Source organism: Schistocerca nitens, chromosome 11 (assembly GCF_023898315.1).
Source record: "Schistocerca nitens isolate TAMUIC-IGC-003100 chromosome 11, iqSchNite1.1, whole genome shotgun sequence".
Taxonomy (NCBI): Eukaryota; Metazoa; Arthropoda; class Insecta; order Orthoptera; family Acrididae; genus Schistocerca; species Schistocerca nitens.
In genome coordinates, this window is record NC_064624.1 from 182211691 (window position 1) to 182228533 (window position 16843).

At 45.7% G+C, this 16843-nt stretch overlaps 1 protein-coding gene across 1 annotated transcript in view; it reads left to right on the plus strand.

Annotated features, from left to right (window-relative positions):
* Positions 1 to 7878: 7878 nt before the first annotated feature.
* Positions 7879 to 16843, plus strand: part of LOC126213015 (coiled-coil domain-containing protein CG32809-like) — a 626459-nt gene continuing 617494 nt past the window's right edge. The window contains exon 1 of the mRNA XM_049940576.1: positions 7879 to 7965. Coding sequence (XP_049796533.1) covers positions 7939 to 7965 — 27 coding nt within the window. The 5' untranslated portion in view covers positions 7879 to 7938. The remainder of the gene's footprint in view (positions 7966 to 16843) is intronic.

Genomic DNA, 16843 nt, shown 5'->3' on the forward strand with positions numbered 1-16843 from the left:
CCTCGGGCATGAATGTGTGTGACGTCCTTAAGTTAGTTAGGTTTAAGTAGTTCTAAGTTCTAGGGGACTGATGACCTCAGATGTTAAGTCCGATAGTGCTCAGAGCCATTTGAACCATTTGAACATAAAAAAACAGGACTTCCATTATGTCCACGTGTGCCGTCAGAATTCCCTCAGTCACTAGCACCCGTAATCTGAAGTCATATCTTACACCTCTGATACTAATGCTGCATCATTGTCGCTGACAGTGGTCATCCGGGGGTAGTGCAGAGCTGCAATTCCTTGCTGAGCACAGTTCGACACCATTTATCAGCAATACATGCTTACCGGCCACAGCACCATTTCAAATGCAGCTGTTCGTTTTGTGATGTTAAAGGCAACCTACGTAACACACTATTAGTATGCACAGAATTGCATTGTAAATGTCAGACACTTGCCTTAGCAATCGATCCACTTAAGCAGTTGAGCTCTCCAATAACTCACAATTACAGCTTCCATCTGAAAGTGCATCTACATTACTGTGAGGAGGTGAGAAATCAGAGGCCATGTGGAGGTGTACTGACAACAGCTATTTCCACATATCGTTCAGGACTGGAACAAAGACAATGATACGTGAAGTACCCTCCGCCACACACCTCGAGTAGCTTATGCGTTACTTATGCGGCATATAATTCTTCCAAAGCCGAACCACTCACATAGGACAATAACAGCACTGGCCCTTGTAACGAACCCTGTGCTATTCTCCGTACTGATACCAGCTTTTTACTTAACATCTAGAATACAGTATCTGGTCTGACCATCTCGGGCAACAGCTTCATCGACCCTCAGAATATCTCGGTAAACTTTAAACTGCACTATTTTTGTTTCGTTTTTATTTCATGGAGGATACAGTAAAATACCGCCTGTTCGTATTATTCTCCCCACTATTTTTTTTTTATTTTGGAATACGAACGCTGGCTGCCGTGGCCCAGATGCGCTTCTGTGTCGTTTCGTTGTTCAGTGCGGCGAGTGCAGCGCTCCTGGCGGATTTCTGGCGGAACTTGGCCGGCCGACATATCTCTGGCTGGCTCTGTTTCAGGCGCCATTGTCTATTGTGGCGCCCCAGGCGAGGCGCTACACAAACTCTCTGACAACTTTCTGTTCCCGCATTCCATCCGTCTCTCTCTCTCTCTCTCTCTCTCTCTCTCTGACCTTATGCTCTTTGCTCGTCCGCTTCTGCTGCACTACCGTCTCTAGAGTGTGTCTAGCCAATGAATAGGAGCAATGGCTACCGCTGAATTTCATCTTCTTCTGTTTCATTCCTTTTTCTTTTGATGCTGTTCCCCTCTCTATACTTGCCCCTGATTTCTCTGCTCACATCGGTTATAGCGAGTTATATAGTAATAATATTGATTGAGGAATGAATTAAATGCAGTGAAATGAATTGAATGTATTTGTTAGGGTAGAAATAAGTGGAGATCCGACATGAAATGATACCAGTGCAAACTGGTCAGGTAAGCCGAACATAGTGCGAAAGAGACTGAGGTGCGATAGCTATATGCACATATGAGGCGTCCAGAAGCAAATTCCTTTTCATCATAGATTTATGCTTACCTAAGGAGTATATTTCTGACAATCCCTGAAATATTCGGTCTTTATTTTGCTAGTTATTACCTAAAATAATTTGGATTCACCGAGTTTTGCCTCTGTTCCCAGGGATCAACAGAGGTATGCTTATGTAGAGATCGATGCGCATATATTATCATTACATAAAAATAAAAAGACACCTTAATACTGTTACAAAAGATTTAATGACTAAAACAGAATGTGATTTCAAAGTATGTGACATTAAACAATAGCTTGGAAGTAGTTAATACGAAGTATGTGACATTAAACAACAGTTTGAGAGTAGTTTATACACTACTGGCCATTAAAATTGCCACACGACGAAGATTACGTGCTACAGACGCGAAATTTAACCGACAGGAAGAAGATGGTGTGATATGCAAATGATTAGCTTTTCAGAGCATTCACACAAGGTTGGTGCCGGTGGCGACACCTACAACGTGTTGACATGAGGAAAGTTTCCAACCGATTTCTCGTACACCAACAGCAGTTGACCGGCGTTCCCCGGTGAAACGTTGTGACTCCTCGTGTAAGGAGGAGAAATGCGTACCATCACGTTTCCGACTTTGATAAAGGTCGGATTACAGCCTATCGCGGTTGCGGTTTATCGTATCGCGACATTGCTGCTCGCTTTGGTCGAGATCCGATGACTGTTAGCAGAATATGGAATCGGTGGGTTCAGGAGGATAATACGGAACGCCGTGCTGGATCCCAACGGTCTCGTATCACTAGCAGTCGAGATGACAGGCGTCTTATGCGCACGGCTGTAACTGATCGTACAGCCACGTCTCGATCCCTAAGTGAACAGATGGGGACGTTTGCAAGACAACAGCCAACTGCACGAACAGTTCGACGACGTTTGCAGCAGCACGGACTATCAGCTCGGAGACCGTGGCTGCGGTTACCCTTGACGCTGCATCACAGACAGGAGCGCATGCGATGGTGTACACAACGACGAACCTCAGAGCATGAATGGCAAAACGTCATTTTTTCGGATGAATCCAGGTTCTGTTTACAGCATCACCATGGTCGCATCCGAGTTTAGCGACATCGCGGTGAACACACATTGGAAGCATGTATTCGTCATCGCCATACTGGAGTATCTCCCGGCGTGATGGTATGGGGTGCCATTGGTTTCACGTCTCGGTCACCTCTTGTTCGCATTGACGGCACTTTGGACAGTGGACGTTACATTTCAGATGTGTTACGACCCGTTGATTTACCCTTTATTCGATCCCTGCGAAACCCTACATTTCAGCAGGATAATGCACGACCGCATGTTGCAGGTCCTGTACCGGGCTCTCTGGATACAGAAAATGTTCGACTGCTGCCCTGGCCAGCACATTCTCCAGATCTCTCACCAACTGAAAACGTCTGGTCAATGCTGGCTGAGCAACTGGCTCGTCACAATACGCCAGTCACTACTCTTGATGAACTGTGGTATCGTGTTGAAGCTGCATGGGCAGCTGTACCTGTACACGCCATCCAAGCTCTGTTTGACTATGCCCAGGCGTATCAAGGCCGTTATTACGGCCAGAGGTGGTTGTTCTGGGTACTGATTTCTCAGGATCTATGCACCCAAATTGCGTAAAAATGTAATCACATGTCAGTTGTAGTATAATATATTTGTCCAATGAATTCCCGATTATCATCCGCATTTCTTGTCGGTGTAGCAATTTTAATGGCGAGTAGTGTACATCACAAGCTTTCCGGCCCGTCCCCTCTAAATTACACTGGCAACTCATTTTCCTCTGCATGAATTTCAAAGTCTGAATCTTCATATGCATTGTTCCCAGCTGCCTGACAATGGATTACATTCTTGTAGGAAGCAAGTGTGCCCGAAATGCTTTTGGAGCAGGAACTCAATATCCCTCACTTTAGCTTCCTTTAAGGATCTTCCAATTGTGATAACGTTTGGCTCCATGGACGAGTAGGCTTTGCCTCGTCTGCACATCCCTCGTCCTTCACCAGCGTCCATTCTGCAAGCCGCTTCAACTCTTACTGGTGCGTTTCTTTGTTTACTTCTGGTGAAGTTCTACAGGGGGAAATCTGAACTGCCATTGACGAGATGGCTTAATGACATCAGCAACTGCATCCTTCCAACACAGATTCTTGACATCTAATCCTAACTGCAAAACTATTCCGTGATCCTCAAACACTTCATTGTACTCACTCGGTGAGGTAATTGTGACTTTAGACCTGAGAACCTTTTCTACTTGGCCATAAATTCTGTCGGGTGGTAGAAACGAATGTCCAACCATTGGACCATCTTCACTTGTTTCACAGGAGCTTCTTGTGTTAGACAACAGCACAGCGTACCCAACATCGTCTGGTTTTTGTTTTGATCTCCACAACTGTCTGACATCATTCGGATGGTATGGATGCCAGTCAGGTCGGTAGATGTTAACCTGTGATGTACACAAGACACAATTTCACTGGATCACTTTGCAAAGTCTGTTTCTTTCCATGTGTAATAATCCAAACTTATTTTCCCCGAGGTCGGCTTCTACGAGGGCAGTTCAATAAGTAATGCAACACATTTTTTTTCTCGGCCAATTTTGGTTTAAAAAACCGGAAATTTCTTGTGGAATATTTTCAAACATTCCCGCTTCGTCTCGTATAGTTTCATTGACTTCCGACAGGTGGCAGCGCTGTACGGAGCTGTTAAAATGGCGTCTGTAACGGATGTGCGTTGCAAACAACGGGCAGTGATCGAGTTTCTTTTGGCGGAAAACCAGGGCATCTCAGATGTGTCATCATCGCCGCAAGGTCAAGCCAGACTGTCTGATCTCCCGCGTGCGGGCCGGCCGTGCACAGCTGTGACTCCTGCAATGGCGGAGCGTGCGAACACACTCGTTCGAGATGATCGACGGATCACCATCAAACAACTCAGTGCTCAACTTGACATCTCTGTCGGTAGTGCTGTCACAATTGTTCACCAGTTGGGATATTCAAAGGTTTGTTCCCGCTGGGTCCCTCGTTGTCTAACCGAACACCATAAAGAGCAAAGGAGAACCATCTGTGCGGAATTGCTTGCTCGTCATGTGGCTGAGGGTGACAATTTCTTGTGAAAGATTGTTACAGGCGATGAAACATGGGTTCATCACTTCGAACCTGAAACAAAACGGCAATCAATGGTGTGGCGCCACACCCACTCCCCTACCGAGAAAAAGTTTAAAGCCATACCCGCAGCCGGTAAAGTCACGGTTACAGTCTTCTGGGACGCTGTAGGGGTTATTCTGTTCGATGTCCTTCCCCACGGTCAAACGATCAACTCTGAAGTGTATTGTGCTACTCTTCAGAAATTGAAGAAACGACTTCAGCGTGTTCGTAGGCACAAAAATCTGAACGAACTTCTCCTTCTTCATTACAACGCATGACCTCACACAAGTCTTCGCACCCGAGAGGAGCTCACAAAACTTCAGTGGACTGTTCTTCCTCGTGCACCCTACAGCCCCGATCTCGCACCGTCGGATTTCCATATGTTTGGCCCAATGAAGGACGCAATCCGTGGGACGCACTACGCGGATGATGAAGAAGTTATTGATGCAGTACGACGTTGACTCCGACATCGACCAGTGGAATGGTACTGCGCAGGCATACAGGCCCTCATTTCAAGGTGGCGTAAGGCCATAGCATTGAATGGAGATTATGTTGAAAAATAGTGTTGTGTAGCTAAAAGATTGGGGAATAACCTGGTGTATTTCAATGCTGAATAAAACAACCCCTGTTTCAGAAAAAAAATGTGTTGCATTACTTATTGAACTGCTCTCGTACCAGTTTTTCCATTCGTCTGTAACGAATTCGTGTTAGTATTTTGCAGCCGTGCCTTATTAAACTGATAATTCGGTAATTTTCACATCTGTCAACACCTGCTTTCTTTGGGATTGGAATTACACTCCTGGAAATTGAAATAAGAACACCGTGAATTCATTGTCCCAGGAAGGGGAAACTTTATTGACACATTCCTGGGGTCAGATACATCACATGATCACACTGACAGAACCACAGGCACATAGACACAGGCAACAGAGCATGCACAATGTCGGCACTAGTACAGTGTAGATCCACCTTTCGCAGCAATGCAGGCTGCTATTCTCCCATGGAGACGATCGTAGAGATGCTGGATGTAGTCCTGTGGAACGGCTTGCCATGCCATTTCCACCTGGCGTCTCAGTTGGACCAGCGTTCGTGCTGGACGTGCAGACCGCGTGAGACGACGCTTCATCCAGTCCCAAACATGCTCAATGGGGGACAGATGCGGAGATCTTGCTGGCCAGGGTAGTTGACTTACACCTTCTAGAGCACGTTGGGTGGCACGGGATACATGCGGACGTGCATTGTCCTGTTGGAACAGCAAGTTCCCTTGCCGGTCTAGGAATGGTAGAACGATGGGTTCGATGACGGTTTGGATGTACCGTGCACTATTCAGTGTCCCCTCGACGATCACCAGTGGTGTACGGCCAGTGTAGGAGATCGCTCCCCACACCATGATGCCGGGTGTTGGCCCTGTGTGCCTCGGTCGTATGCAGTCCTGATTGTGGCGCTCACCTGCACGGCGCCAAACACGCATACGACCATCATTGGCACCGAGGCAGAAGCGACTCTCATCGCTGAAGACGACACGTCTCCATTCGTCCCTCCATTCACGCCTGTCGCGACACCACTGGAGGCGGGCTGCACGATGTTGGGGCGTGAGCGGAAGACGGCCTAACGGTGTGCGGGACCGTAGCCCAGCTTCACGGAGACGGTTGCGAATGGTCCTCGCCGATACCCCAGGAGCAACAGTGTCCCTAATTTGCTGGGAAGTGGCGGTGCGGTCCCCTACGGCACTGCGTAGGATCCTACGGTCTTGGCGTGCATCCGTGCGTCGCTGCGGTCCGGTCCCAGGTCGACGGGCACGTGCACCTTCCGCCGACCACTGGCGACAACATCGATGTACTGTGGAGACCTCACGCCCCACGTGTTGAGCAATTCGGCGGTACGTCCACCCGGCCTCCCGCATGCCCACTATACGCCCTCGCTCAAAGTCCGTCAACTGCACATACGGTTCACGTCCACGCTGTCGCGGCATGCTACCAGTGTTAAAGACTGCGATGGAGCTCCGTATGCCACGGCAAACTGGCCGACACTGACGGCGGCGGTGCACAAATGCTGCGCAGCTAGCGCCATTCGACGGCCAACACCGCGGTTCCTGGTGTGTCCGCTGTGCCGTGCGTGTGATCATTGCTTGTACAGCCCTCTCGCAGTGTCCGGAGCAAGTATGGTGGGTCTGACACACCGGTGTCAATGTGTTCTTTTTTCCATTTCCAGGAGTGTATTATATTCTTCTTGAAATCTGAGGGTGTTTCGCCTGTCTCATACATCTTGCTCACCAGATGGTAGAGTTTTCTCAGGACTGGCTCTCCCAAGGCTGTCAGTAGTTCTAATGGAATGTTGTCTACTCCCGGGGCCTTGTTTCGACTCAGGTCTTTCAGTGCTCTGTCAAACTCTTCGCGCAATATCATATCTCCCATTTCATCTTCATCTACATCCCTTTCCATTTCCATAATATTGTCCTCAAGAACATCGCCCCTGTATAGACCCTCTATATACTCCTTCCACCTTTCTGCTTTCCCTTCTTTGCTTAGAACTGGGTTTCCATCTGAGCTCTTGATATTCATACAAGTGGTTCTCTTTTCTCCAAAGGTCTCTTTAATTTTCCTGTAGGCAGTATCTAGCTTACCCCTAGTGAGATAAGCCTCTACATCCTTACATTTGTCCTCTAGCTATCCCTGCTTAGCCATTTTTTCATCTCCCTTCACTATCTGAATAATTCCTTTTATTTCATCATACATTTCATCATTAAACTGATAGTTCCGTAATTTTCACATCTGTAAACGCCTGCTTTCTTTGGGATTGGAATTATAACATTCTTCTTGAGTTACAACTAGCAGTAGGTAACTTTTACTCCTGATGGTAGCGTTGAAAGCAGATCGAAAGCTCGCGAATTTTGTTCGACGTAAAAACTGCGAAGATTTTATTCATTCAGAAGTTTTGATTGACATTAGTGTGGAATTCAGTCGGAGAATGGACGGGGAGTTGGGTGCGGGTGCAATTCACCAGGGTAAGGATGTGTTTGTGATGATTCCAGGAGGCGGCGGAGGCGGCAGCCGCGATGACTCTGAGCTGAGAGGGCGCGGCGGCGGGGGCGGAGGAGGCGGCGGAGGCGGGAGCGGCGGCCGGGCCTCCGGGGGCGGCCGCAGCCGCGACGACCCGCGGCGCCACACGCTGTCCGGCACGGCAGACCACCACCAGCACCAACAGCACCACCAGCACCACCAGCACCAGGCCATGGCCGGCCGCGCCATGGACCTCGAGGTGGGTGCCGCGGGCGTTGCCGTGCTGGAAAAAGTCTTCAGCTAATACGTGCCCAGTTCAGGAATTCCCAGTGATGAGGCGGTCTACTACTAGAAGGCATACCACTAAGGCAGATACGCTGCTTACACTGATTCATCGTGGTCGTGCGTTATCCTGTTGGAAAGCATCCCACTACAACATTGTCAGTTCAGGCATTTGTGGACGAGTTGGGCATTCTGCTGCCTGAAGCCATGTTACTATTAGAAATACTCCATACACACAGCTTCAGCATGCTTGGATGTTATCATGTTAGAAAGTAATGCACCAGAACATGCTCAGTCCGGACATTCGGAACAGTTGACCGTTTGCTGCCTGAAGCCATGCTGCTATTAGAAATACTCTGTTTAATGGATTCATTATGTTTGAGTGTTATCCCACTGGAAAGCTATGTACTAAGACATGCTAAGTTCTAACATGTGAAGCAGTTGGGCGTTCTACTGATTGAGTGCATGCTGCTATTACGAATACCCGGCTCACACAAATTCAGGATGGTTGTGTGTTATCCCGTTGGAAAACATTCCATTATGACAAACTCAGTTCAGATTTTTGGAATAACAGGGTGCTCTACCGCTGGGCGGCACACTGCTATTAAAATTATTCCATTCATACAGATTCACCATGGTTGTGTGTTATCCTGCCATACTCAGTTCAGATGTTTGGAACAGCTGGGTACTCTACTGCTGGGAAGCATACGCTACTAAAAATATTCCATTCATACAGATCTGTCATGGTTGGCTTTATGCTGTAAGAAAACTGTCCACTATGACATGTTCAGTTGAGACATTTCGAAATGGTTGGGCATTCTATTGCTGGAAGCATACTGCTTTTACAATTACCGATTCACCATTGTGTAGTGTTATCAAACTGGAAAATACCCACCTAGAATATCCAAATTCAGGAATTTGAAGCAGACTGGCGTTCTCTGGCGTAAAGGCATGCTGATATTACAAAAGCAATATTCACACAGATTAATCATGATTAGGTGTTATCCTGTTGTAAACCATTCCACCAGAATATGCTCAGTTCTTGGATTTGGAGCACTTGCGCATTGTTCTACTTGAAGCCATGCTGCTATTACAAATATTCAGTTTACGTAGATTCGTCATGGTTGGGAGTTATCCTGTTGGAAAACGCATTGATTTTACATGCTCAATTCAGACATTTGGAGCAGTTGTTCATTCTCTTAACTGAAGGCAAGCTGCTATAAAAGTACTCTCTCCACACAGGTTCATCATAGTTGGACTCTTTTCTGTTGGAAAGCACTTCAGCACTTAATTCTCTGTAATGACATTTGGAGCAGTTGGGATGTCCTGCTGGTGCAAATCATACCGCTATTACTAATACTCCATTCAGGCATTTTCATTAAGGTTGGGTGTTAAGCTGTTGGGAAAACATACCACTAAAACACTCAAGAGGTATGTATCAGTTGGTCTTTCTGGTGCTGCGAATTATACTGCTAATACAAATACTCCAATCGCTAGGACTGTTCATGGCTGGCTTTTCTCCTCTTAGAAAGCTTTCTGCTAGGACATGATCAGTTTTGACATTTGGAGCAGTTGGGCTTTCCACCACTTGAAGGCAAACATTCTGTTCACACAGTTTGAGCATGGCTAGGTGTTATCTTGTTAAAAACACTCTGCTAGGACATCATCAGTTTTGACAGTTGCAGCAGCTGGATGTTCTACTACACGGAGGCATGCTGCTGCTAGAAATACTTCTTCCACACGTTACTTGTGGTTGGATGTTATATTGTTAGAAAACACGCTGTTGGAACGTGCTCTGCTCTGACAATTGGAGCAGTTGGGCATTCTTCTGATTGAAGGCATGTTCTATTGCAGATGCTCCGTTTACATGGATTTATTATGGTTGGTGTTATCTTGTTGGAAAACACATGCTCACTTCTGACATTTTAAGCAGTCAGGTGTTCTCTTGCTTGAAGGCGTGCTCCTATTGCAAACACTCTGTTCACACAGATTTATCATTGTTGGATATTAGACTGTTTAGGAACGTTCTGCTAGAACATGTTCAGTTCTTACATTTGGTGTTCTACTGTTGGAGGGCATGGGAGGTTACAAATACACCACTAACACAAATTCGTAATGGTTGGACATAATCCTACTGGAAACGAACCCCTGGGACATGCTCAGTTAGAACGTTTGAGTGTTCCATTGCTGGAAGGTATGCTATCATTATGTTTACACCATTCACTGACAAGGAAACCTCCCCATCGCACTCCCCTCAGATTTAGTTATAAGTTGGCACAGTGGATAGGCCTTGAAAAACTGAACACAGATCAATCGAGAAAACAGGAAGAAGTTGTGTGGAACTATGAAAAAATAAGCAAAATATACAAACTGAGTAGTTCATGCGAAGATAGGCAACATCAAGGATAATCTCAGCTCAGAAACGCCGTGGTCCCGTGCTTAGCGTGAGCAACTGTGGAAAGAGAGGTCCTTCGTTCAAGTCTCCCCTCCAGCGAAAAGTTTTTATTTATTTTGGCAAAGTTATGATCTGTCCATTCGTTCATTGACGTCTCCGTTCACTGTAATAAGTTTAGTGTCTGTGTTTTGCGACCGCACCGCAAAACCGTGCGATTAGTAGACGAAAGGACGTGCCTCTCCAATGGGAACCGGAAACATTTGATCGCAAGGTCATAGGTCAACCGATTCCTCCACAGGAAAACACGTCTGATATATTCTATACGACACTGGTGACGGCATGTGCGTTACATGACAGGAATATGTTGTCGACCCACCTAACTTGTACACTTGGTGAATGGGTAAAAACATTCTTCTACGTTGCCCGATTTAGGTTTTCTTGTGGATGTGATAACCACTCCCAAAAAAGTGATGAAAACATACGAGTTTGTCACATAAACTGCAACAAATGAATCCAACAGTTTCGCAGTCGCTCACTTTTCCCTGTGCTCTGTCAAAACATATGTTTCAAATTTTTCCGTGTGTAGACCGTCAAATCCTGCCTATGTCCAAGCAAATCCGAACATGTCCTGGAATTTTGGAGAGCGAAGTTGATTATGTGTGAGTGCCTGAACGTTGATAATTGTCTGAAAATAAAAAATTAAACTTTCCGCTCGAAGGGAGACGTGAACCTAGGACCTCTCGTTCCGCAGCTGCTCACGCTAACCACGGGACCACGGCACTCCTGGGTTCAATTTATCGTTGATGTTGCGTATCTTGCACATCGACTACTCGGTTTGTATATTTTGCTTATTTTTTCATAGTTCCACACAACTTCTTCCTGTTTTCTCGATTGATCTGTGTTCAGTTTTTCAAGGCCTATCCACTGTGCCAACTTATAACTAAATCTGAGGGGGGTGCGATGGGGAGGTTCCCTTGTGAGAATCACCCCTGTTAATCGTTATCATTTTGGAAAACAATGAACTAGAACATGCTCAGTTCCAATATTTGAAATGTTTGGGCATTGTACATGTGGAAAGCAAAATATTATTACAAATAATTCATTCACTGATGGTATGTGTAGGCATTATTTTGCTGGAAATATTCGAGTAGTATGCTCAGTTCAGAAAGTTGTGATGGAAAGTATTTTGCTAGATCGAAACCTCATATCACATATTAAGTGCAGTTTGACATTTGTCACTGATATACTCTACATTCTTGTAGGTGAAGGTTATGTTTGATGTAATGAAATCGGCTGAATCCACACAATACGAGGTGTGGCTAGAAAAAAATCGGACTAGTACAGGTGAAACAATACAACGAATGCAATAAGGCTGAAAGTCGCGTGGCCTGTCACGTGACTCTCGCTCCGCCTACTGCTCGAGTTTCATCTGCCTCCTGCACTCAGTCTGCCCGTGGCGTATGTTTTAAGTAGTTGACGTTTTGTCTGTGCGTCGGAAAATGTTGAGTGTACAGAAAGAACAGCGTGTTAACATCAAATTTTGTTTCAAACTAGGAAAATCTGCAGGTGAAACGTTTGTAATGTTACAACAAGTGTACGGCGATGATTGTTTATCGCGAACACAAGTGTTTGAGTGGTTTAAACGATTTAAAGATGGCCGCGAAGACACCAGTGATGACACTCGCACTGGCAGACCATTGTCAGCAAAAAGTGATGCAAACATTGAAAAAATCGGTAAACTTGTTCGACACTTTCCTTGTCAACTCCTGTTAATTCAGACACTGCTCTGATTGTTAAACGGCGATCTTGTCGAACAAGTTTACCGATTTTTTCAATGTTTACATCAGTTTTCGCTGACAATGGTCTGCCAGTGCGAGTGTCATCACTGGTGTCTTCGCGGCCATCTTTAAATCGTTTAAACCACTCAAACACTTGTGTTCGCGATAAACAATTATCGCCGTACACTTGTTGAAACATTACAAACGTTTCACTTGCAGATTTTCCTAGTTTGAAACATAATTTGATGTTAACGCGCTGTTCTTTCTGTACACTCAACATTTTCCGACGCACAGACAAAACGTCAACTACTTAAAATAGACGCCACGGGCAGACTGAGTGCAGGAGGCAGATGAAACTCGAACAGTAGGCGGAGCGAGAGTCACGTGACAGGCCACGCGACTTTCAGCCTTATTGCATTCGTTTTATTGTTTCACCAGTACTAGTCCGGTTTTTTTTCTAGCCACACCTCGTATGTGTTATTGTTAACGGTCTGTGCATTATCGCCGTCATTTGCGGCAAAACTTATAGTGCATAAGATGCGTGACGCGTCCACATTTCATCTCGGTCTGGATCAAAAGCGTACTCAGACACAGACGTCCCTTCTTATTGCAATTGCTGCTTATATTCAGTCATAACACACAGGACTCAATTCAGTTGAAAATTATTTACATACATGAGATTCTGTGTGTAAGACCATCATCGTACCGACCACACAGCTGACCATGATATGTAGTTTGGTACATATTGTGTGTTCCAACATCATGAAATGCCTCGAAGAAAACCTACTCACACATAGCCAGCACGGATTCAGAAACTATCACATGAGGTCATGAGTGCTGTCTACAGGGGATCCCAAGTTGATTCCATATTTCTAGATTTCCTGTCAGCTTCTTTCCTGACAAGCAGCTTCTAATCAAACCCTGTTGCTGTAGTGTATTGTCTCAGCCGCGGGACTGGATTCGTGTTTTCCCATCAGGGAGGTCGCTGTTCGCCGTAGTCCACGGGAAGTCGTCGAGAGAAACCAAAGTGATATCTGGGGTTCTCCAAGGAAGTGTTATATAAGCCCTCTGCTGTTCTTGCTCTACATCAACGATTTAGGAGACAATCTGAGTTGACTGCAGTTGATGCTTTCGTTTACCGTGTGTAATTATAGTATAATAATATAATAATTTCACAATGATTTAGACAAGAAATGGAGCGAAAAGTGGCAATTTGAACATAAATAATGAAGAGTGTGTAGTCGTCCACAAGAGTACAGATGAGTACGGCACTAAAATAATTCCAAAAATTACGGTTACACGATAAATCACACAAATTTAAGGGACGTCGATTCAGTTAAATATCTAAGGATTGTTGTTTGTTGTGGTCTTCAGTCCTGAGACTGGTTTGATGCAGCTCTCCATGCTACTCTATCCTGTGCAAGCTTCATCTCCCAGTACCTACTGCAACCTACATCCTTCTGAATCTGCTTAGTGTATTCATCTCTTGGTCTCCCTCTACGATTTTTACCCTCCACGCTGCCCTCCAGTAGTAAATTGGTGACCCCTTGATGCCTCAGAACATGTCCTACCAACCGATCCCTTCTTCTACTCAAGTTGTGCCACAAATATCTCTCCAATTCTATTCAATATCTCCTAATTAGTTACGTGATCTAACCACCTAATCTTCAGCATTCTTCTGTAGCACCACATTTCGAAAGCTTCTATTCTCTTCTTGTCCAAACTATTTACCGTCCATGTTTCACTTCCATAATGGCTACACTCCATTTACTTTCAGAAATGACTTCCTGACACTTAAATCTATACTCGATGTTAACAAATTTCTCTTCTTCAGAAACGCTTTCCTTGCCATTGCCAGTCTACATTTTATATCCTCTCTACTTCGACCATCATCGGTTATTTTGCTCCCCAAATAGCAAAACTCCTTTACTACTTTAAGTGTCTCATTTCCTAATCTAATACCCTCAACATCACCCGACTTAATTCGACTACATTCCATTATCCTCGTTTTGCTTTTGTTGATGATCATCTTATATCCTCCCTTCAAGACACTGTCCATTCCGTTCAACTGCTCCTCCAAGTCCTTTGCTGTCTCTGACAGAATTACAATGTCATCGGCGAACCTCAAAGTTTTTATTTCTTCTCCATGGATTTTAATACCTACTCCGAATTTTTCTTTTGTTTCCTTTACTGCTTCCTCAATATACAGATTGAATCTAAGGATTATAATTACGAAAATATAAAACTGGAACAATCTTATAGAAAATGTGGGAAGGGAGAAACGAAGAATGCGTTTTATTCGCGGAATATGTAGAAGATGAACAAATCCGGTAAAGAGGTTGCTACAGTACACTTGTCTGAGATTTTCACTCTGCAGCGGAGTGTGCGCTGGTATGAAACTTCCTGGCAGATTAAAACTGTGTGCCGGACCGAGACTCTAACTCGGGACCTTTGCCAGAGTGAAAGTCTCATTCTGGAAACATCCCCGAGGCTGTGGCTAAGCCATGTCTCCGCAATATCCTTTCTTCCAGGAGTGCTAGTTCTGCAAGGTTCGCAGGAGAGCTTCTGTGAAGTTTGGAAAGTAGGAGACGAGGTACTGGCAGAAGTAAAGCTGTGAGGACGGGGCGTGAGTCGCGCTTGGGTAGCTCAGGTGGTAGAGCACTTGCCTGCGAAAGGCAAAGGTGCCGAGTTCGAGTCTCGGTCCGGCACACAATTTTAATCTGCCAGGAAGTTTCAGTACACTTGCCTGTCCTCTTCTGCAGTATTTCTGGGCGGTGTGGGATCCTTACCAGATAGGACTGACGAAGGGCATCGAGAGAGTTACAAGAACAGCAGCTCGTTTTGTACTATGGCGAAACAGGTGAGAGAGTCACGGATATGATAAGCAAGTTGCGGCTGCAATCGCTGAAAGAAAGGCAAATTTAACAGATAGGAGTATATGGGTCCAGCGACCTTTTCAAGTCTCATTTACGATGTTTGTAAGCACTCAGAAGCGACGAATGAAAATCTGTACTGAGGTCAGGATTCGAACTGCGGTCTCCCACTCACTAGGCGCTAGGCTAAACATTTCGACACCCCAGCACAGTGGCTTCGCACACCTGCAAGAACTATGATAGCGTGGCCTCCCTCCTCAATTCGAATTCCCATTGGAACTCAGTCTGAATATGTACATCAAGGGGAGTTTCGTTGTAGCGATGTCCTTTCGGGAAATGTCAATCACCAACTTTTTTCCTCCGAATGCGAAAATATTTCGTTGACTCCCATGACGATCGTGACAAAATAAGTTAAATAAGGGCTCTTTGAGCTTGGGAACGGTTGAACAATAGTCGAAAAGTGGTTCAGTGAACCTCCTGCTAATCACTGAAGTATGAATTGCAGTCATTTAGATGTAGATGTTGAAACATCCCCTTAGAAAAATTTTATAATGATAGTGCTGGAAAACGTCTACGTTATTTGATTTTCAAACAGCTGAGCAAAACTGAACGTACTCAGACATTCGCTAAACACAAAATATATTTAGCCCAACGCAAACTGACTTTCAATAATCCCTACAAAAGAATCCCGAACTACTGCAATACAGCGAGCGCCAATGCTGGCAGCTAAATAAAACATTCTAATTACTGAAGGCACTAACTGCTGATAGGCACAGTTGGCAAATGAAAGATCTATTACAAATTTACTCTTTCTGATGGACACACGTCCAGATCGTCCGCTCTCAAAACTCCGCCATCTCTCTCCCCACATCCACCACTGCTGGCGGCTCACCTCCAACTGCGCAACGCTACACCCTGTTCACATCCAACTGCCCAACATTACACAAGCGAATATTCCAACAATGCAAACCAGCCACAGACTGCACACAGCACAGCCAGTGATTTACATACAGGTCGCTACGTGGCGTTACCAACATAAAAACCTAAACAGCCTACTTAGAATGTACATACACTCCTGGAAATTGAAATAAGAACACCGTGAATTCATTGTCTCAGGAAGGGGAAACTTTATTGACACATTCCTGGGGTCAGATACATCACATGATCACACTGACAGAACCACAGGCACATAGACACAGGCAACAGAGCATGCACAATGTCGGCACTAGTACAGTGTATATCCACCTTTCGCAGCAATGCAGGCTGCTATTCTCCCATGGAGACGACCGTAGAGATGCTGGATGTAGTCCTGTGGAACGGCTTGCCATGCCATTTCCACCTGGCGCCTCAGTTGGACCAGCGTTCGTGCTGGACGTGCAGACCGCGTGAGACGACGCTTCATCCAGTCCCAAACATGCTCAATGGGGGACAGATCCGGAGATCTTGCTGGCCAGGGTAGTTGACTTACACCTTCTAGAGCACGTTGGGTGGCACGGGATACATGCGGACGTGCATTGTCCTGTTGGAACAGCAAGTTCCCTTGCCGGTCTAGGAATGGTAGAACGATGGGTTCGATGACGGTTTGGATGTACCGTGCACTATTCAGTGTCCCCTCGACGATCACCAGTGGTGTACGGCCAGTGTAGGAGATCGCTCCCCACACCATGATGCCGGGTGTTGGCCCTGTGTGCCTCGGTCGTATGCAGTCCTGATTGTGGCGCTCACCTGCACGGCGCCAAACACGCATACGACCATCATTGGCACCAAGGCAGAAGCGACTCTCATCGCTGAAGACGACACGTCTCCATT